We start from the raw sequence: 20,607 nt of genomic DNA, 5'->3' as shown, positions 1-20,607 counted from the left end.
TAATGACTGTGAGTCTGACTTTTATTGCAAACCTTTTTGACTATTGAACCATCCATCTCATTCAACAATCTTGATGTGATAGATACGCTTCTCCTCGTCACTTATAGGGACGGGTGCTTTCGATAGGGGATCTTTACCGTCGAGGCTCTTTGGAAATGCAATCACCTCACGAATTGACGCAGCATTGCACAGCAATGCGACGTAACGATCGAGCCCGATCGCGAAGCCACCGTGAGGCGGTGCACCACTTTCGAGCGCATCGAGCAAATGATGCAGATGAGCGTGTTCGATCTTCAGCACATCCTTTAGTACCGTTCGCTGCAGCTGACTGTTGTGTATGCGGATTGATCCTCCGCCGATCTCAACACCGTTCCACACCAGATCGTACGCCAGTGAGCGAATGTTGTAGATGTTATCATTCAAGTCCGCGTTAAACGCAGCAGCATCTTCCGGGTGTGGTGCCGTGAATGGATGATGGGTGCTTTCAACCTGGCCTGTTTCTTCGTTCTCGCTGAACATGGGGAAATCTACCACCCAGAGAAAGTTATGCGCGTGTGATTGGCGTATTGGCACAAGATTCCCCTTTTCCAGTGCCTCATAGACAGCCAAACGTATCCTTCCCATCATGTTTTGCTAGAATGAAGAAAACAGAAATGTTATTAAATGAAGGACAAATAAGGAGGAAATGCTTTATAGTAACTTACAACATAGGTTTGTTTTCCCCAGCCAAGAAGCAACAGATCATCCGATTGCAAAGACAATTGCTCGCACAACGATTCGGCAGATTCCTTTCCAAGCAATCGCACTATCGGTCCAGCACTCCAATCTGGTGTGATTTTACTTTGAGTAAATTTGCAGAAATTGCTCTTTTTAGCTATTTCTTCGAGTGATTTCTTCAACGTCGAAGGTAAGTTTTGAGACTGCTCCGCACGAATTAGGATTCCGTACGCTCTAAAATCTGTCTGTCGCACACCAGCCGGTGCTGTCAATGCAGTTCCCAGCAGCTTGGTTATATTTTGCAATTCGTAACCGAACCTTGTGTCTGGTTTGTCGCTGCCAAAGCGTTCCATCGCCTCAGCTAATGTCATACGCGGGAAAGGACCCCGAATGGGATTGTCACCGTAAGGCCATGATTTCATCAGCACTTGTTCGATCAACTCTATCACCTTATCACGATCGGTGAAGGATAGCTCGATATCGAGCTGAGTGAATTCAGGCTGTCGATCGGGTCGGGTCGATTCGTCACGGTAGCAGCGTGCAATCTGAAAGTAACGATCGATCGCTCCAACCATCAGCATCTGTTTGAACTGTTGAGGGCTTTGTACGAGCGAGTAAAAATGACCCGGTTTCCGTGATGGTACGACAAACTCTTGTGCTCCCTGTAAGAAATATGTTTTGTTTGAGTAATGCTTATCCATTATTCAAGATCTCATATGCTGTAGCTCACCCCGGGCGTTCTACGAAACAGCGTCGGAGTTTCGACCTCTACAAACCCATAATTGTTAATCATGCATTCGCGCATCTTCATGATCACCTGTGACCGAACGCGTAGATTATGTTGAAGGTCTCGATTCCGCAGATCGATATATCGGTATTCTAGTCGAAGGTTTTCTTTCGCACGGTTATGATCCTTTACATGGATTGGTAGTCGTTTTTTTGCCTCATTTAATACCTCTAATCCGCTCACATGAATTTCAATCTCTCCTGTCGGTATTGTTCTGTTTGCTTGGCCATCCGGGCGAGGTTGAACTGTTCCTGTTACACGTAGTATTGATTCGAACGCCAATGCATCCAAGTTGAATTTGTGGCACACATCTTCAGGTATAAGAGCTTGTACGGTTCCGTAACCATCGCGTAGAGTGAAGAATTTATTCATTCGGAAAAACTCGAGCCATCCACATAGAGTGACTTCTTGTCCCACGTGCGATAGCCCCAATTCCCCACAGTTATGAGAACGCGTTGTAAACTGGTTAATACTTGTGGCAATCATCGAAGGTGAATGTTGGGACGAATGTGATTTCAGTTCTTTTAGTTGGTTTGGAGTTGTTGATGTATTAAAATCACATCTTTGGTGTCCATTTGAGAGGCAGCGCTAAAAAGATAATGTTTGGTATGCACATTGAATACAAATAGCGTATCTACGTAAGATAACGTTGAATGATGAAATACTTACCGCACTCAAAGCACAATACTGATTCACCATTAACCTATCACTAGGATTAGCTTTGCGAAAGCAAGTTTTCCCATAACCGAGTGGGAAAGTCACTGCAGCATTTAAGAAAGGATACACTTTGTGCCTTAACATTGTAGGGAGATGCTTCGCACTTAATTTGCTAAATTAAAACACTTCGCGTAACTGTTTTCTACGCGCAACAACAAAATATTGCACCGGCAATGGATGTTTGTTGTTGCTGTGAGCTACAGCTGTCAAGATTTCACTGACAGCATTTTGACAGAATGCTCGAAATGAGCGACATTCTTACCCCTAGGTACTGTGGGTTTGTTATGATTTCTACATGTTGGCATGCGAGCTTTGTGAGTGTTTCTTCCAGTGCAATAGTTTTAGCGTCGTGTTTAATTTAATGTACATAGTTTAGCTTAAGAATATGGGTTCCAGGAACGTGATGTCCCGGTTGTTGGTGCTGTCGTCTGTTGGTTTCGGTGGATACCTTACTGGAACGTATCTTGAACGACGAAAACCGATTCGAACCGCTGATTATGTAAACACCGGCAAGGTGGATGAATTGTTCTGCTCGAAACCTGGACTGCCCATCTTTGGCACCGTGTCTGCAGCAACTCCCATTCCTGCGGAAAGCAAACCATCAGCTCTGGTAAACGTGAGCCGTGTTGGTCAGATAATGAAATATGGATTTCCTGGTTTGGATAACGTCCGTTCGTTTGACGATTATGTGCTTTCGTACGATAGAAGAACACGTGTTGCACACTGGGTGTTTGAGCATCTAACACCGGAGACGGTGAAGCGCAATGATGGAGTCGATCGAGCGAAGAGTGACTTTAAAGCGGACGATAGCATTCACCCATTCTTCCGCTCTCTAAACACAGACTACAAGGGATCCGGATTTGACCGAGGCCATCTAGCAGCAGCAGGAAATCATCGGATGGACCAAAAGCATTGCGATCAAACGTTCTACTTGACAAATATGGCACCGCAGGTTAGTGAAGAGTCATCTTAATACTCATCTGAACAAAGCTTAATCAACTTTCTTATGCTTTTCAGGTAGGTGTAGGATTCAATCGTGATAAATGGAATCATCTGGAAAGCTACGTGAGGAAACTGACAAAGCAGTACCCGAGCGTGTACTGCTGCACGGGACCATTGTATTTACCACGACGAGAAGATGATGGAAAATTGTACGTAAAGTATCAGGTGATCGGATCAAACAACGTTGCTGTACCGACACATTTCTATAAGGTCATTGTCATGGAAACGGCCGATGGTCGATTGGAGATGGAATCTTACGTACTGCCAAATCAGAAAATAGACGATGGAACACCACTGACCATGTTCCAGGTACCACCGGAGACGGTTGAACGTGCGGCCGGATTGCTGTTCTTCGACAAGATCGCACGAAACAAGCTGGCGAAAATAAATGGCAAGAAAGTGTGAAAAATGGAAGAGAAGCTGTGCATCGACTTCTAATGAATAAAACGAATAAAACAGAAGACTATATAAAATTCCGATTCGTACAGCAATTTAAACATTAAATAACAGATAAACAAGGGAACAGCTGATTTCCGAAAAGGTACATTTCACGCACACCATTGCAAACCAACTCCAACTGCTTACAGCTGGCAACTTTGACAGCTGACAGCTGACAGCAAGTTTGTTTATGTTTTTAGTTTCGATTGGTTTTCCCATGTGTTTTCCGTGACTTGCGATAAGTGAAAGTGATTTACCTATTTCCGCGTCTTTCTTCGCGAGTTTCTTTATCTTCGATACTATCTTCGAATAAATCTTCGCGGACATGTTGAACGAAGAAGTGGATGATACGGAGTTCTTCCAGCAAGACTTCACGACAGCCTCCGACTGGGAGCTGTTCAACGCACGGCTGGAAGAAATTTTTCACGAGTGGAAGCTTTCGTTTGGTCAAAGTGCCTTCCGGAAGCTAGGCCACCATGAACTGGCATGTTGCAGTTGGAGTGTGGCGCGTGAAACGATCAAGTTTGCGGATGTTGAGCTGCAGGTGGTACATTACCGGGCAGTGCTTGATCCAGAAGCGGTAGTCGCGGAATCAGCGGAACCCGTTACCGGATGTCAAACGTTCGAAGATTTAATGTCGATCGAGAATGATTACTGTGTTGCGTACGGACAGCGGTCTGATAGTGACGATGATCAGAAGCTACATCCACTTGCGCAATGGTATGGATTGCGTGAGTTCGTGATAGTGACGCCGGTGAAGAAATCGATCTCGAACGAAAGTCAAATCCGTATCCTGATGAGCTCGGTGCACATTGCGGTCGCCGAAAGTAGTTGCGATGTGCCGGTGTTTGTGCAGGCCATGGACAAGGTACAGCACGTGTATCTGGGCGTGTGTGAATCCGGTCCCGTGCGGATGTCGTTCGATATCGTGCATTTGCACTTGACGCCACCGACCTGCAAATATCTGTCCGGGTTGCTGGAGGTGTTTAAGGGAAAGATTGGTGTGGCCTACGTTGATCCCGTTGTCGTTTCTGTTCGGTTCACCTATCAGTTGGCGCGTTTTCTGTCCGGGGCGTATATTAGTGATAGGAGCATTCCTTTCACGGAGCACTGGCCAAACAGTGTTGTGTCACTCCCGTTCGGTGTATCCGTCGATCCAATATCTGAGCTGACTGTACACTGCACCTGGCCACAGGTAGCGGACAACGTGGTCGTCGACTCGCAAACCTACTCCGACTTTGATCCATTGACGGCACCTCTGTGGAGCCTTCGTGCACAGTTTGAGGACACACCCGTCTGCTATCTGGCCGACTGTCTGCAGGAATATCTACAGATCTCTGACTCGCGCCGTGCCCTAACCGAATACTTCGGCGAACTTGCTTTCGGTGGCAATCCGCTGGATTTGCTTACGATCGAGGGTAGCAATCCGCTCGATCTGCTCACGGAATCGAAAATTCCACGACTTTCTGCCGTTCTGCCGGGACGGATTGGAGCCCCGAAGAATGCCCCGGCCAAGCTGGATGGTCCACTGAGCGATGAACAACTGAAGGACATGCTGTACTATCTGTTCCCGGACGCACAAAAGGAAGCACGCTGGCCGTACGCAGCGTCCGTAACCGGACCGGCCGAGTTCGATCCGATGCGCATCAAGTCGGCAAATCCAGATTCGTTGGTGCATCGGTTGGCGACACTGCTTGCACTGTGTAATGTGTGCTTCGGAGGGAAACGAGCGGTGGCACAGCTGTGGGCCGAATTTGCACAGGAAATGCGGTATCGTGTGGAACGCTGCATTCAAATTCCTGGGTAAGTACGGGGAAGGAATATGAATAAAACTTAAGGACATAAGGGAAAGGGATATTGAAGGTGGACGTATTACCCATTTCTCGTTTGGAACATCATCGTAAATGATGTTGCTAGCGATGTCTACTGGACTACTAGCGATGGACTACTAGATTGATTCATCACAAGATCTTCATTATGTGGTAGATCTTGGAGATCTTACCATTTCTATATGGATTTTAAGTCCGTTATGTACGAAGCAATGATCCCTTACTTATCGCTTGATAAAATATAGCCAGACTCGATAAACATGACAATGACTAACTTCATCAACTTCAAGCCATCCTGATGCCTGCTTCCTCAGAAGTAATGTATAGATAGGTGATCACTCCGCTAATCACTTGGGACGGTCCGGTAGCATGATGGTAGCGGCGCCTGTCTTCGAGCAGTACAATTAACTCACTATAGTAATAGACTAACCAAGCTTCGATGAGCTGGCCATGTCGTTTGAGAGACACCGTACAACCTACTTACTTTCTTACTACTGAGACTGTCCAAATAACATAACTTAAGGATAAACCATGGTAGTTGATTCAGTAAACAAGGTTTATAGTTTATGAGGTTCTCGAAACAGAGTTGTTTTTTTTTTAAACTGATCTTTATTCATTTGATTATTGTTATATACAGCTGTGTTTAATGCGTTCCCAGTGTTTTTGGGGAATTGTGTTTGCGGTTTAATTTGCGTTTTGGGGGAAATTCATAGCGTTGTTGTCGCATTGTTTTAGATATATGGTTCTAGGTGTATATTGTATAAATATTATTCGCATTAACTCGTCTCGTCTCGCCGACACGCTCGCGCCAGTCCACGTAGACCACTTTCATTGCACTTGGTTTATTCCGCCGTGACGTAGTTCGGGGATATAGGGAAGATGTTTAACAGTTAAATCGTTCGATTACTACACGAAAAAACCTGGAGGAGGCTATTTTTTTTTTACTATTAACGATACCGTTCGATACCTTACCACTTACCTAGCGATGGATGCACTTATTGCAGCTGTACACGTACCACGTGTACGACGTAACGCTCACTTTACAACATCTTCGTTTGTCTTTTAGTTTATGTTAACTTTCAACTGTGTTCTGTTTTTTTTTCCCGTCTTCATGTAATGTCAAGTTTTCGTATCGGATGATGAGGGATGAGATGGAAATGGAGGTGACGTGTAAAAACGGGGGAGGTTTATAAGAAGGGACGGGGCTGTTCGGGACGTACCGACAACGGAAAACCTGACATCAGTTTCCAACGGAGAAATGGGAGAAAAAAGATCGATTCAAACTAGTAACGAGTTCTACAATACATACTTACTACTTGGTTCAGTATCATAGTCACACCGCGCACGATCACGTGCGGCCGCCTCTCTTACAGTACGGAATTGTTTTTTAATACATCACGCAAAAAGCAATCAATTGACCTGACCTGCACTTGCAAGGCATAGTATGTATATAATGTGTGTGGGTTGTGTGTGTTTTATCCTTATCGTAATTTGACGCCTAGTCGTAACGCCTAGTCTACCTATGCAAGTGCGCGAATTGAATGAAATAAGGCTACCATTTGCTTGCGTAGCGCCACCACTATGCAAAGGGTTGGCGCCACACTTGGTTATCTACGCGGATGCTGAGTATTTTTTCCAGTGGTTTTCTGCTGTGTTTACGTACAAAAATAGATACCAATCTTCCGTGTGTCCGTGTGTGCGTCCGCGGTATATCGCAAGGATTGCACTTTGATTGCGTTCTACAATAGCATTGGGGTTTATGTAAAAATATGTTACCGGTTCAATTTCTTCATAGCTAAACCCTTCGTATATTAGGTGTGCGCCTTCCTGCCTATCATATTTGGTGTACGGATGTGATTTTTTTGTTGTTGCTCTCTACCCTAATTGATGTATTGTGTGGCGAATTCTTCCATTTTGCTTGCACTAAACTTGTTTTGAAACCGAATTATGTTATCGTTCTTTTGGTTTTTTGGCTAAATCGATGCGTACCGTTTGTTTTTTTTCACATAGACGACGACAAAACAACATTGAGTAGGTCGGGACACCACGGTTAACTATTGCGTACGACCTGCTTAACGTACCATGTGTATCGGTTTTTATGTACACCTTATGATTAAACCATTAATTCCCACGGCCCTATTACCCCCATATCCAATCCCGCAATTTTAAATCCCATGTTTAGACCTTTGTTTTGATGTTACTGGTTACAATTATTATATCAATCTGTGTATCTTTTGTTTGTTTGTTTGCTATCGCTACTAATCGACATTCGATCAAATTGCACTGCTCTAGAATGAATTGCATCTCTAACCGACAAACACAAACGGACAAACAGAACATCATACGTTTTGGTCGTACCTTACATCTTAGTGCCCTAACGCTACGCTAGAATCGGTGTTATCTTTATCGTTACGCTTTGTTAACTATCAAATGTTAAACTTAGGTGTGTTGCACATTAGCAAATAGACGACGTCAGCTACCACTAGAGCTGTAATGTATGAATATTACGGTTACGAGTTTACCGACAAACTTAACAACTGCATACACCTTTTTTAGGGATTTATATATATATATATATATATATATATCTCGATCGGATGCATATCGAAGGAAGGTTTGCTTTGTTAGAATAGATTAACGACAACAAACGCGACGAGAGAAGTGCACTCAACTATTAATGAACTATAATTAAAATATCCCAACGATGGTCAACCAGCTGGGGTACGATTGATGTTGGCAGTGAACACAAAATTTCCGTTCCGGGCTCTCTCTTGGTTTGATTTTTGTTTTTGCTGTGTTTGACAAGCTCCAAACGCATTAATAATTAAGTTAATGAAATTTGTTTACTATTGCTTCAATGTTTGTCGAAAGTGTTGTTTACATCCGCTCGACCACTCAACTCAGTTCCATCCGTTGGGTTATTTCAATCGATGAAGAATTGTCAAATAATCATTATATGCCCTTATAGCGTTATATGCGTTGGCCGTTACGGATATACACGTTGGTTTTTGGTCCTTTGATTTTGTGAAACGTTCGCTGTGTTAGAAGCTATGATGAAAATGTTCGAAACTGGAACTGAATGTTAAATGCGATAGAAGTGAAAAAGGTGAGAAGAATTCTAATCTCAGGATGTAGCAAAATAAATAGAACGAAACACAAGCAAAAAACACAAAACGTAAAAGGGCACGATTGCAAACAAAACATGCCCACAAAAGTGATGGTGGAGATGATTATTTACAGGATGCGGTTACATCTCACCTGCACTTTCGCGGGGCGGGCTGTGGTTTGTCGTCCGACGCCCAGCAAGAAGCACGAAGGACATCCACAGGGGAAGATGATGAAGGTGAAGGTGAGTAACATATTTGTGAAAGCCCGCTTTGCTCCGAATGTTTTTGTATGCACCAAAGCACAGGTTATTGCATCATCCTAGATATCCTTCGTATCCTACACCGTTCCGTTGGTTTTTGGGATGAATCGTAATCGCTGTATGCTTTCTATTAACACTGCCCGCCTGTTACGCAGGGACTGTCCGCTTTCCCTCCCCTTCCCCCCCCTATAAACTTCCCTCGAAACTGGGTTGATATGTGTGCAAAGGGGTGTGTATGTTTATGTCCTCTGCGGGGTTTTGAAATCTTAACTACGCGTTCCCAGGCGTGAGAACCAACCATTTCCGGTACGTTTGATTCTGCGCTTGTGACATCAGTCGTGCGTTATTGATTCGTTTAGAAATGGTTTACGATTTTAGGCTATCTTCACCCCCACACACACACACAAAAAAGGCTCACATTTGTTGTGTTCTGCGCGTTTCTGCTTCTTAATGACTAATTGTCTAAATCACTACTGTTCGTTTTTTTTTTGCGATTCCTACCCATACTTATACTCATAACTGGTCATTGAAATTGTGCACTATTACTGCTGTTTAATAGTGTTTCATCCTGTCCATTTGCTGTGCGCAAACGGGTTCGGCTTGTTTTACAAGAATATTATTTATTGCCTAACGTTGCCTAACTCCGCCCTTAATCCCTTGGGGATTTCCCAGTGCCACCCGCTGCTGGCAACTAATTCTGGCCACCACTCTTCAAACGATTGGGTTGGTGGAAAAAAGAATGATAAATTAACGGCCATGGAACCACGGATGGTTCCCTGTCCCTCCTCCTCTTTTGAATCTGGTAGCTCAGTACTGTAGGTTCTCCTTCAGCCGATTGCAGTAATTTTCCAACTCGACGTAACCGGGACCACTCGGTGACACTAGCAGGCTCGCGAGCGGTGGTGTATTGGGCCGACAGTCACGCGTCTTCAGATGCGGTTGCTGTGATGATGGTGGTGGCATGCGACGGTGCACCGATCCGCCATAGTCGCCGCACCGGATCGTTGCCAGTGGGATCGTTTCGTGTTCGTTGATTTCGCTGTACTCGGGCGGTGCCTCCGTGCTAGACGGATCGCACGGTACGATTATCGCTGTGGTCGGCCGACGGTTGTCCGTTGTGGAGGATACAACCGGACCGTCGGCGGGTAGTCGCTGTCAGAAAACTTCGCCGTAATCGTGTGCGGGATCGCCGTATCAGGAAACGAGCAGCCGGTCTCATAAGGGCACCATACCGCCGTTGCGTGCCGTCGGGTTGCGCGCCATATAGATGTCCATGTCATGATCGGTCCAGTTGTCGGACGTGTCGCAATAGTTGTTGAGCGTGTGCGTCGACCCGGCAGTGGAGTAGCTGTGGATTGAAGAAGATGCGATGGGAAACAGCATTAACGTTAAGAACTCTCTAAAGGAAGTCGTCAATTGACGGAGAGTTTGATGTTAAGATCACTTGATATTGGCAAAGGGAGAGGATTGGTGTCATGCATTCTTGGCTTGGGAAATGCTGTCGGATGTGGTAAGTTAAATTTACAAAACAAAAATTGACTTTACGATTGGAGTCATTGAACGTAACAAATTTTTCCAAAATTTTACGTTTATAAAATCTTCAAGTACAGTGCATTGATGACCTGCCTCGAGGTATTTCGCCAGTTGGGAAAAAACCTCTGCAAAGGCCATTGTCAAAATTAATTCTAGCAATTCTTGCAATAATTTGCAACCTTCGTTTTAGCATCAGAGTATTTGAAGAATATTTTTGTCTAAATTGTGTAGATCACATCTCAGGAAACTTACGAAGGTTGCCATTTTGTGGTAAGTCTTCAATCTTTATCAGTGTATTATTCTCATCTCCAGCAATCTCCATTATACCAAGAATGGGCCAAGGTTGGGTCAGTCCAATAGATCTCAACGTATCCCAAATTTTTGTGTGTTCCGTGTGCTCAGAAGACAATGGACATTTTCATTTCGTTGATTCTCTTTGACTTCTTTGAAAATATGGTGACATTTATCAAGGAATATCCCATAAACATCGTTTCCAAAGGCTATCTTGCAATGCTAAGCAGCTCTCGGTATTCGTTATGATCGTGGATACAATCTCTGACGACCTCCAGGAACTTCAATCCTATATTGGTCGACTAATTCTATATTGTAGCACTTGGTAACTGAATTCTATCAGCTAATAATTGAGACAACTATTGTAGACTAATATCCATTTCGAAGGAACTCCATAGTTAATGAATGGTAGATACAATCGGAACTCCTCCATGCAGCATCGTTCCAGGAGCAGTGGATGATGTTCTATCCCTTCACTTACCGACTACCAGGGCGATGTTGATGGGTGTGAATGTGCGCTGCACTCAGCTGATCGCGCGATCGGGACCTGGGCCTTGTGCGTCTCGTGCTGGACGCGATGCTATGGGCCGGTCCGTGTACGATCGAACCCGCATACGACGCTCGTGACATACGCTCGGACGCGGCAGCCAGCGACTGTCTGGACTGTCTTAGTTCTGCAAAACCCAAATAGATTTCTATTCACATTCTGATGCACTCAAATTTTGCGAGCGAAACCATTCTCACTTACCTGGTCGCGAATTAACCAGATTGCTGGGGAATGCCGACCCGAGGTATCCTCGCTGGGAGTGATTCGAGAAGCTGTGGTGCGACTGTCCATCCGCGATCGAGCGTGCCTTGCCTACCTTGGGGCCACCACCACCACCGCCTCCGACGGCCGAAAAGTGGGACACGTGGCTGCGCAGATCGTCCGGGATGGCTTGGTTCTCCATCGGGTAGATGCGTGGTCGCGGTATCGAGCGGCCACTGTATGCCGACACCTGGTCCCAGTCCTGCTGCACGCCACAATTGCACAGCCATGGGGAAAGAAGCAGCAGAAGAACATTATCAGCATGAGCATAAGGAAGGAGCCGGTTCCATCAATTTACATTCTTTTTTTTTATATGTTAACACCACCACCAACGTTGTTAGCCTCATCGTCACGTTCATAAAGATCGTTGTTTGTCAGCGATTGTCATTACAATCCTTTTCCGTTGCACATGACCCACTGCGGTCCTGTTCCTCACCAGCGCCGTGGAAATCATTATAGCTATTACCCATCACCACCACCTACACCATCACCATCAACTATGGTCACTTTGTTCCCAACGAGCTGCCAATTGCAATCAGCGTTTATTGTGTCCAAAGCAAGAAGGAAACAATCATCTCTTCCACCAGTCACACGGCTGCAGGTTGCATCGCCAGTGCATCCTCATCCGGACAGATAGCTTTCCTCGCTCCTCTACCGTTTCCTACTGCAAAAGCTCCAACGCGTTCAGCGTAGAATTATGGGGCGAAAAATGGAAGAAAAACCACACAGAAATGCAAGTAAAATAAGAAGGGGGCAAAAAATACGGGAAAACGAAAATGAGCATCGGTGTGAGGACGTTTCATGCTACTACACCCCCCCCCCCCCCCGATGCCCGGTGTCGTGTGGCCCAGTTTTTCCGGATTATTAAATGCGATAAACATGATAAGCGCTGCTAGAGTGTGCGGTTGGTAGTTTGGGGTTTTTTTTCTTTCTCCGGCGCTTACAGGCGCCATACCATGCCATGGAGAGTAGCTTGTTATGCATTCCGATGTGTTACCGGGCGCGAAAAGGGGAGGGAATTAAACATTGCATTGAAATTAATGGAACATTGCAGCCCCGGACCGATGCAATCGCGCCACCCTGGGCGAGATAGGTGTACCATTGAATTAGAATAATAATTAGAGTGTAAAAAAAATGCTTCTCCTTCGCGCGTAAACACCGAAAGGGAAAAGTAAAATCGCACGAAAATCGCTTTCTTCCATCGTGGATCTTTCCTGCGTTTCCTGTGCACGTGAAAGTGGAACACGTGTTTGGTGTTGCCCGTAATATCGGTTGAATCTGCGCTTTTTTCCCTGCTCAAAGTGGGAGATTGTGGAAAGTATAAATTTTGCCCACTAATTCGGTGATAAAATCATTCAACCGATTGACAATGTGTGGGTTATTCTTGTTACGACATCGTGCTATTATTGGCATTGACATCGTAGAGATAAGTTTGAAAGATCCGGAGTCTTATGAGTAAGTTTCAAATGTCAACAGCGTTTCTCGTCGCTGAAGAAACATTTTTTCAAATAATTTATCGAACTTGAAAGTTGAACTACCTTGAATTTTAATAAAAAATCATTTAAATAAAAAATAATTTGATGAAATTCCTTCTAGACTTTCGCAATTCAAAAGCGCTGAAGATCATATTTGGTAGATCGATCGATTGTTCAAATACATTTCACAATGGAGCATGCCAAATGCGGTTGTCATTTTAATTGGACTTACAAATCCCAAAAATGCAAGCAAGAATTTAAACCTAATAATTGAACTATTTTTTATCATAATTTCTTACTACTTTTATCAATTTTTTGAGGAAAAAATGGAATGGATTGGAATCAAAACTAAAAACAAGTTCACAAGACTTTTTTGTTAATTTCAACACAACACTAATTATAAAACAAAGTTGCTCGTTGCCACACTGTTCTCTCCTGCTTTCATCCGTTGACTGGTAATCCTTTAATTGTCATCCGAACATTCTCGAGTTTGTTTAGCGGGCAAAGTTTGCCTTAAACTCAAATAATGGAGTCGTAATGCGAGAAGTGTGATTGATGTTTGTTGCACACTCTCCGTTGGCTCGGTTGGGGTTTTGGAATGGTGGATGAAAAGGGAACGGCCGAAAGCGAGGGTTTTAAAATTTCATTACCCACTAGCGCTGGGCTAGGAATGCACAATTGCACTCACTGTGCAACCAGTGTGTGTGTGTGTGTGGAGGTCGGAAAGTGAGAAAAGTTTGCTCATAAACATGATGCTGGGGTTCCGTGTGCTTACATTGGGCTTTTGGGGGCGGCCGGGGTATCGTTGGAAGATCCCAAGGAGTCACGTCCGCGAACTGAAAACGGATCCTATCCGTAGCCGGAGCTAATACACGACCCGAAGTCGAAGTTGGTAGGGTTGAAAGTTGTGTCCCCGGCCCGGGGACGGTGTTGGGCTCATGCCGACCGCGCAGTGTATGTGTCAGTTTTAATCACATTTATTATCGTTTGAAAGTTACAGCCGGACCGGGCGAAGATGCAACGTGCAGTTTATATTCATTTGCTCTGCAATGCACACCGGTTCGCTTGTTACTAAACTTTGACGTTGTGGAAGACACTTTTTTTTTTGTTCCAATGCTTTCAATACCAACGCCGCTAAACCGATGGCGGTTCTCGTCGGCTGTGGTGTGTTGCTTTCCTTCAACCATCCGGCACCATGGAAGGAACCGTCACACACCCACACTAATTTCATTGCACAATCACACTAACTTTAAACGCTTGGACAGACGCGTTTTAGAGAAGCGGTAGAAACGTACCGGGGACAGAAAATTAAAATGCAGCCAAAAAAGGGGTTTGAAAAGTGTCCAGCAGAAGCGTTCGAGTTCGTTTGTCGGTGACCACATTTTTTGGACACTCCGAAAGGATTCGCTTCCGGGTTTGGGGTTTCGGAACTGTGCGCCAACAGGGGAAAGTTTTCCGTGTGGAAAATGTTCCCTTCCTTTTTTTTTTGAAGCGTATGATCCGTCATTTCGCTTTGGCATGCTAATCCAATGCACTGAGGAAGGCATTTTTCCGTTGCTTTTTTTCCTCTTTTCCAACCGGCAGCAAACCAGACAGACTGTCGAGAGTAATTCCTCGCAATGCAATGTAGAATTAATTGTTGTCAGTTAAAAGTTGCGTGAAAGGTGAACTATTTGAACCATCCATGCTTATGGTTTTTGCATGCTCGAGCAGGCCTCAATGCAGAATGAGTGAAAAAACGGGGTTGGAAATTCATATCACCCCCAATCCCACCGCATCACTTGTTTCGACAACGCCAGCTGGCACGTATAGCTCTCTGCGCAAACACTGCGCAATACAATTTAATGTTTTTTACTATTTTACTTTTGCTGTACATTGTGTACGAAGTGGACGATTTTGAGCGCTAGAGTGTTGAAGTTGCTGATGCAAGCTTTCTTTTCATGCGTTTTTGAAGCATGACAGACATCACGCTCGCTTTGCCACGTGAAGTGCACGAGGTAGAGGTATCGGTATTGATTTGAAACGTGTTCTTGTTTTATTTGTTTTTGGTTTATTTTCCAGCTTCATTTCTTCTATTTGGTTTGTTTTGCTCAGTTTTTCTTTCTACTCCCAAATGCAACCGATAGCAACATCATTGGTAGCTTCCTGATGTGATGTCTAACTCCGGTTCCGCTTTAGACATGTTGCGAGCGTCGATGTTGCTAAACTTTCGTTGTTCAATTCAGTGATATGAGACAAGATTGAAGCAATTCAATTTAAGATTTTCGAGTGTAAGCGAGAAAGTGGAAGCCATTTTTAGATTCCTTTCAAGTTAAAGTTGAATAGGTATTGGTAGATGTAGCATCTTTTACACTTTATTGCACTTGAACTTCAAGATTAAATCGATTCTCTACAGAGCATCCTCAGCTGACACACAAGTGTGAGGGTTGAGAATGACCTCGGCAGAATTGTTGTTACTGTGCAAAATCTCGGATACATCCGTCTCTAAATATTGCATTTGTGACTTGAAAGGATTCCAGAAATGCCTCGCGCTTTTCCATCTCAGCTTAAAAATCATGTAATAATAATCAATAGGCCGAACGCACGCGGGCTTCGGTATCGGAACGGAACGGTCTGTCGGGAGTGTGTGTGTACGGTACGGTGGGATGAATTTTCCGACATGGGCAAATGCCTTGTTCGAGTATTATGGCGAGTACATTATCGTATACTTGACGTTTTGCAGACCCAACCGGTGTCGGTAGCTCGCGGTTTTAGGGTTAATCGTTGCATTAGTACTAAAGCACTACTAGTTTACTAGCTACCATGTCTATATCTACTGCGCCTAAACTACTGCTAAAAAAAAACACCAAGGTCCGGAACACGCGCAGAACCTTCCCTTTTTTTCCGCTCACAGCTTGGTGATCGTTAGTTTGTTACGGTTGCCAAATATGCTTTTCTTTACCTTGTGCGAGTTGAACGCGGATAGCGTGGCCAGCGAGCCTAGCGGTCCGTTCGGGCTGGGCGTTGGACCACAGCAGTTAACCGGCAGGCCGGCGATGGGCAGTGCGCTCTTCTGTTGCGACAATGACTGCAGCTTCTTCGAGCGTCTTCTGAAAAGAATCCTGGCGTTGTAGACAAACGGTCGATGCCACACGACGATCGTGAAGGGTAGGTGGGTGTGTGCATTTGGTTGGGTTGGGGTGGGTGGTGGGTGTATTGGTTGAACCGATTGTGCAAGGTGAGAAAAAAGAAAGAGAAAGAAAAAAAACCAATGGTGCAGATGCGGAGAAAAGCGGATGTGCATGAGTGCGTGAAGTTGTTGGGTTTTCGTATGAGTTTTAGAGTGGAATGCCGGATCATTGCAGGGGATGGAATTAACAGATTGCAATAGACGAGGTGGAAGGCTTTCATACTAAACTTTAGCGTTGATAGTTAGCGAGTTACGGAAGGATACTTTGAAGACACCTAAAGTTTAGTCAGAGTCACCCTCCTGCCCAGTGTCCTCGCATTCCTACCTGCTGGCGGCAATGAAGACGATCACCGCCACGATGATCGTGCCACAGATGGCAGCACTGGCAGCGATCGTGATTTTGTCCATGTTTGAGGCTGGCGAGGCCACGGTACGCACTTCCCGGCACTGAGTGTAAGGCACGGTGTCGGGCGTTACATTGATCTCCTCGAGTGACACCACGCACACGATGATGCACTCCGCCGACGGTACGTTCTTGATCTTGAACTCGCGCTCGCTTGCCTCTAACGGAGGGCCCTGCTTGAAGCTCTTATCACCAAACAGACGATAGACTACACGGAAGCCCAGGATGTTGGCCGTATCCGAGTCCCACTGGATGATGACCGAGTTATCCTGGCGAGAACTGGAGGGATAGGTGGATATGTGAAACAATGCTGATATGGTCCAGTGTCTTGCTGTTGTGTGTCTTACCTGAAAGCGTTCTTCACCTGAACTTCCTTCGAGTCATCTATCTGGGTACCTCGCTGAGGTGGAAAACCAAGCACGAGTGGAGGCCTCTGTTTGTGGGGAGGCGAGTTGTTGCTACTTCCGTTCGTTCGCCAGTTCTTTGTGGCCGGTGTCTTGGAGGTCGTGGTAGTAGTTGCAGCAGCCGCTGGAGCAGTCGTCAAGGGTTTCGTTGTCGCCGGTGTCGTTGTAGTCGGTGTGGTACTGCTTTGTGCGGTAGTGCCGTTGGAAGACTGTGTTTCTGCGTTCGTCGAAGCACCTTGCGGCGTTGTTGTGGAGGAGGGTGAGGTGGCAACAATCGTGACGTTGGTTGTCGCACCGAGTGTGGTCGATTGTGTTAGCAGTGTGGTCATGGTGGAAGATGCCGTTGTGGTACGCACCGTCGTCGTTTTGGGTAATAGTGACTCAACCAAACCGACCGGACCTTCGAGAGCTACTTCCGACTCTGGACAGGTTAGCTCTTCCGGTTGGATGGAGTAAAATCCACGCTCTCGAAAACGATTAGGAGAGCCACAGAACTGTGGATTACGTTCGCGCGATGTCACCTGTAACGATTCAGAGTAGGTTGAGGATTATAGAGATGTATTCATCGTGAAGCTGAGGCGCGTGAAACTGACCTGTAAATCCCCATTTCGGATCCATTCGGCTACCCAGCGCAACTTGCAGTCGCAGTGCAGGAAGCGTCCTCCGAGCGACAGACCTCGAAGTGTTCGGTTCAGATGCGCTAACGCTTTCTCTGGCACTGTCGGTAGTGGATTACCATCGAGGGCTAGCAGCGTTACGGCCGGGTTGCCACGGAACGCCGTCTCCGGCAAGGCGGTGAGCAGGTTGAAACCGATGTCTAGCACGCGCAGCTCGCGCAACGAATGGATCGCCCCAACCGGGAACTCGGCGAGCAAGTTATTCAGCAAACTCAACGAACTGAGCGTCTTCCGAACGCCCGAAAATGCCGTCTCGCCCAGACTCTGGATGAGATTCCGTTCGAGATTGAGCGCAGTTAGTGCGTCCAATCCATCGAACGACTTCACACCCGCACCACCCGGCAACTCCCGGATGCCGTTCTGCGAGAGATCGAGAAAGGCGAGCGTTCTCAAACCCCGAACCGCCTCCGGAACGCGCTTCTGCTTGGTGCCTTTCAGGTTAAGGTTCTTCAGACTTGCCTCCAGCCCGCGGAAGGCAAACGGTGCCAGTGTGACGTTGTTATCGGACAGTTTCAGGGTGGAAAGTTTGCGCAATCCAACGAACGCATCGTTCGGCACGCTGTGCAGACGATTCTTCGAGAGATCGAGCAGGTTCAGGATGGTCAGGGGTTTGAGAGCGCGGATAGGCACCTCATCCAGCAGGTTATCCTGCAGATTCAGGTTCTTCAGAACGGTCTCCTGCCCAAGGAATGCTTTTTCATCGATTCGTCGCATCTTGCAGCTGCTCAGCTGCACATTGTGCAGCTTCAGATTGACGAACAGGCTGCCGTCGAGTTGCTCGATCGTCGAGTTGTTCACGTACAGCAGATCTAGCGGTGTCGCACGCGCATACTTGTCTAAGGCTTCCACTAGCACAGGAAAATCAACCTAGAATGGGAGAGCAAAACAGTGGTACGATGGTTTTAGGGTATGTGTAATTATACTGCAGGAGATCACCAGTAACTCACTTGATCACATTGAACGGACAGTTCCTGTCCGAGGTTGTAGGCACATAAGCACGAGTTCTGTAGATCGGGTACCTCTCGCTGCCAGGGGCACTGGGCCACCACGGTAGTCCGGCCGGTAAGCACCATCAGCAGGGCTACCGACATCCACCACCCACTAGCACCGCGTCGTAACATGACGTGACCGGGTACGGTAATATAACGAACAAAAACAACACTAAACACAAAACGTAAACGATCGGTACGCCTTTACCGCGGCATACGGATTCGGTAAGAGGTGCTTCCTGCACAGGCTTCTTCAGCACCTTCACACCACGGTTTCACCGACCGGACATCGGGTGGGGTGGGAGGGGGGTGCGATAGGGTCTTCCCGTACGTGACCTTTCGGGCACTTCACGCAGGAGTTTCCTCCGCGGAACCGGACGCGGCTGGGTACACTATCGTTACTGCACTCCGTGCTCGCTCGCAGGCTGAGGCTCTGTCCTGTTGCAGGTTCCGCACCGGATTAGCGCGCGCGCGCGCGCTCACAACGTACGGGTGTGCCAACGGCGCGCCCACCTTCGGAACGGCTTCGTTCGTCGACGAAACGACGTGTGTACGCGTCGGTATTTCGCGCACCAGTTCTTTGCACCGTTCGCGATCTATTTCGTTTCTCGCCGGACGATCGCTCGAACAGCGAAACCTAGGCGAATTCGCTTTCGTTTCGATGCACCGTGAAACTGCAAACCCACTTGGATGGAAGTGGAGCTTTTTTTCTTTCTATCGTCGCGCTGGTTGTTCCTATCGTCAGTTCCGACGCCAACCGTTCAATCTGTAATTGGAGTAACGTAAAAATTTGTTAGCAAACATGATGAACGCAGAAGCGGGCCGGAGCCGGCGAGCGATGCACTCGATGCGCACACACTCGGCGCGCGTGGTTGGTGAAATGAAACGGTATGTCTGAAACGTGTGGATTGCAGTTCTTTTTTTGTGGTGCGCTATTGCAAACCAGCATGCTTCCTTTGATGATCGCATGATCAATCGATGTCAAAACGACGATCCGAAGGAAGGGAAAGGTGATGTTTCTTCATTTTTTTCTGGTCGACTATAAAGGGTTGCCTCAAAGGAGAAAATCGGGGCTTTTTTTTCATCAAGGTTTTGTATTCAAATTTTAATGATTTGAAACCTTTGCCATTTTTCTAGTGCCGGAAAATTAATATGGAGTATGGAGTAATAAATAAATTTCAGTTGGTTTGTTAACCGTCCACAGATATAAGTTACTAATTCTAGCAAGAGTAAAGATTCGTCAACCCCCTTTTCTGTATGACATTATGCTTGCATGAATTTTATGGTCTATTTTTCGTCTCAAAGGCTTGTATCCACAAGAGAACCAGCCAGAAACGTAAAGAAATGATCCCACGTCTTCATCAATTCCACTGGCAAGTTTACAAAGCACTTACACTAATGGGTGTAATCCTTGAAAATGACCGACTAACTGCCCATCTTAGCAGTGTTGCAAGGGTAGTTCAGCCCATCTCTCGACCTCGTTACTCTCTAGTTTTGCTACTGAAACTTTAGAATCTTTACTTCGCGGCACCGCAGGGAGATCTGTGCAAGTCATGCTGGACCGTTTATTTTCGCCCCGTTGCTGCCGTATCGCCGCCTATCGTGTCAGAATCGTGAAGTTGAAAATAGAACTCGCATTTTTAATGAATCAAAATATCCCGCGAGATAAATCGATTCCTGATAAAAATTGTGTACTTTCGCTTGGGAAATTGGTATATTTCGCTCTGATAAAAGTAATGAAATGTATAATGGTTACGGACACAATGAACTTCGATAGTGTACGGTGCGCTGGCGTATGTAATTTTGTGGACCCTTTTTGTTGAGAGGTTGTTTTAGGGGCAAAAAAAAAAACGTTCCATTATCACTCTCTTCAAGAAGTATCCCGCCCTCATCGTCTTGTGTCTTCGGTTTTTCAGAAGAAAGATGCAGTTTTATCGTACGTTCGGTACGTCATAAAGCCAGATGATAAATAAAGACGAATTGTTCTGCAGAGGACAAGTA

General features: G+C 46.0%; 4 protein-coding genes across 4 annotated transcripts in view; 2 read left to right on the top strand and 2 right to left on the bottom strand.

Annotated features, from left to right (window-relative positions):
• Window positions 1-57: 57 nt before the first annotated feature.
• On the bottom strand, window positions 58-2,305 carry LOC128303501 (aspartate--tRNA ligase, mitochondrial). Its single transcript, XM_053040477.1, has 4 exons — window positions 2,174-2,305; window positions 1,448-2,092; window positions 705-1,379; window positions 58-633 (listed from the first exon to the last, which is right to left on the bottom strand). Exons 1-4 carry the CDS (start codon window positions 2,303-2,305, stop codon window positions 58-60), a joined length of 2,028 nt encoding a protein of 675 aa, XP_052896437.1.
• Window positions 2,306-2,565: 260 nt separating this feature from the next.
• On the top strand, window positions 2,566-3,678 carry LOC128302548 (endonuclease G, mitochondrial). The gene is made up of 2 exons (XM_053039397.1): window positions 2,566-3,173; window positions 3,239-3,678. The coding sequence occupies exons 1-2, from the start codon at window positions 2,607-2,609 to the stop codon at window positions 3,626-3,628; spliced, it is 957 nt and encodes a 318-aa protein (XP_052895357.1). The 5' UTR covers window positions 2,566-2,606; the 3' UTR covers window positions 3,629-3,678.
• A 308-nt stretch (window positions 3,679-3,986) lies between these two features.
• The window catches only part of LOC128300453 (rab3 GTPase-activating protein catalytic subunit), a 114,681-nt gene continuing 98,060 nt past the window's right edge, over window positions 3,987-20,607 (top strand). Inside the window, exon 1 of the mRNA XM_053036513.1 lies at window positions 3,987-5,464. Within this exon, the coding sequence (XP_052892473.1) occupies window positions 3,987-5,464 (1,478 nt within the window). The remainder of the gene's footprint in view (window positions 5,465-20,607) is intronic.
• LOC128300546 (leucine-rich repeat and fibronectin type-III domain-containing protein 3) lies at window positions 10,031-18,738 on the bottom strand. Its single transcript, XM_053036646.1, has 8 exons — window positions 18,565-18,738; window positions 17,534-18,484; window positions 16,884-17,461; window positions 16,459-16,815; window positions 15,906-16,065; window positions 11,430-11,694; window positions 11,163-11,355; window positions 10,031-10,205 (listed from the first exon to the last, which is right to left on the bottom strand). The coding sequence occupies exons 1-8, from the start codon at window positions 18,736-18,738 to the stop codon at window positions 10,073-10,075; spliced, it is 2,811 nt and encodes a 936-aa protein (XP_052892606.1). The 3' UTR covers window positions 10,031-10,072.

The sequence above is a fragment of the Anopheles moucheti genome, chromosome 3, assembly GCF_943734755.1.
Source record: "Anopheles moucheti chromosome 3, idAnoMoucSN_F20_07, whole genome shotgun sequence".
NCBI classification, from domain to species: domain Eukaryota; kingdom Metazoa; phylum Arthropoda; class Insecta; order Diptera; family Culicidae; genus Anopheles; species Anopheles moucheti.
This window is presented reverse-complemented; position numbering and strand designations above follow the sequence as displayed.

What these genes read in the sequence shown, in the direction of transcription:
- LOC128303501 (XM_053040477.1), bottom strand. Translation starts at nt 2,305, where the DNA reads ATGTTAAGGCACAAAGTGTATCCTTTCTTAAATGCTGCAGTGACTTTC. An exon ending in TGTTTCGTAGAACGCCCGGG is followed by an intron (nt 1,380 to 1,447) that starts GTGAGCTACAGC and finishes TATTTCTTACAG; the next exon opens with GGAGCACAAGAGTTTGTCGT. An exon ending in GGGGAAAACAAACCTATGTT is followed by an intron (nt 634 to 704) that starts GTAAGTTACTAT and finishes TCTTCATTCTAG; the next exon opens with CAAAACATGATGGGAAGGAT.
- LOC128302548 (XM_053039397.1), top strand. Translation starts at nt 2,607, where the DNA reads ATGGGTTCCAGGAACGTGATGTCCCGGTTGTTGGTGCTGTCGTCTGTT. An exon ending in TGACAAATATGGCACCGCAG is followed by an intron (nt 3,174 to 3,238) that starts GTTAGTGAAGAG and finishes TATGCTTTTCAG; the next exon opens with GTAGGTGTAGGATTCAATCG.
- LOC128300546 (XM_053036646.1), bottom strand. Translation starts at nt 18,738, where the DNA reads ATGTTACGACGCGGTGCTAGTGGGTGGTGGATGTCGGTAGCCCTGCTG. An exon ending in CCGCGTTCAACTCGCACAAG is followed by an intron (nt 11,695 to 15,905) that starts GTAAAGAAAAGC and finishes TGTGGCGTGCAG; the next exon opens with CAGGACTGGGACCAGGTGTC. An exon ending in TCTGGTTAATTCGCGACCAG is followed by an intron (nt 11,356 to 11,429) that starts GTAAGTGAGAAT and finishes TGGGTTTTGCAG; the next exon opens with AACTAAGACAGTCCAGACAG.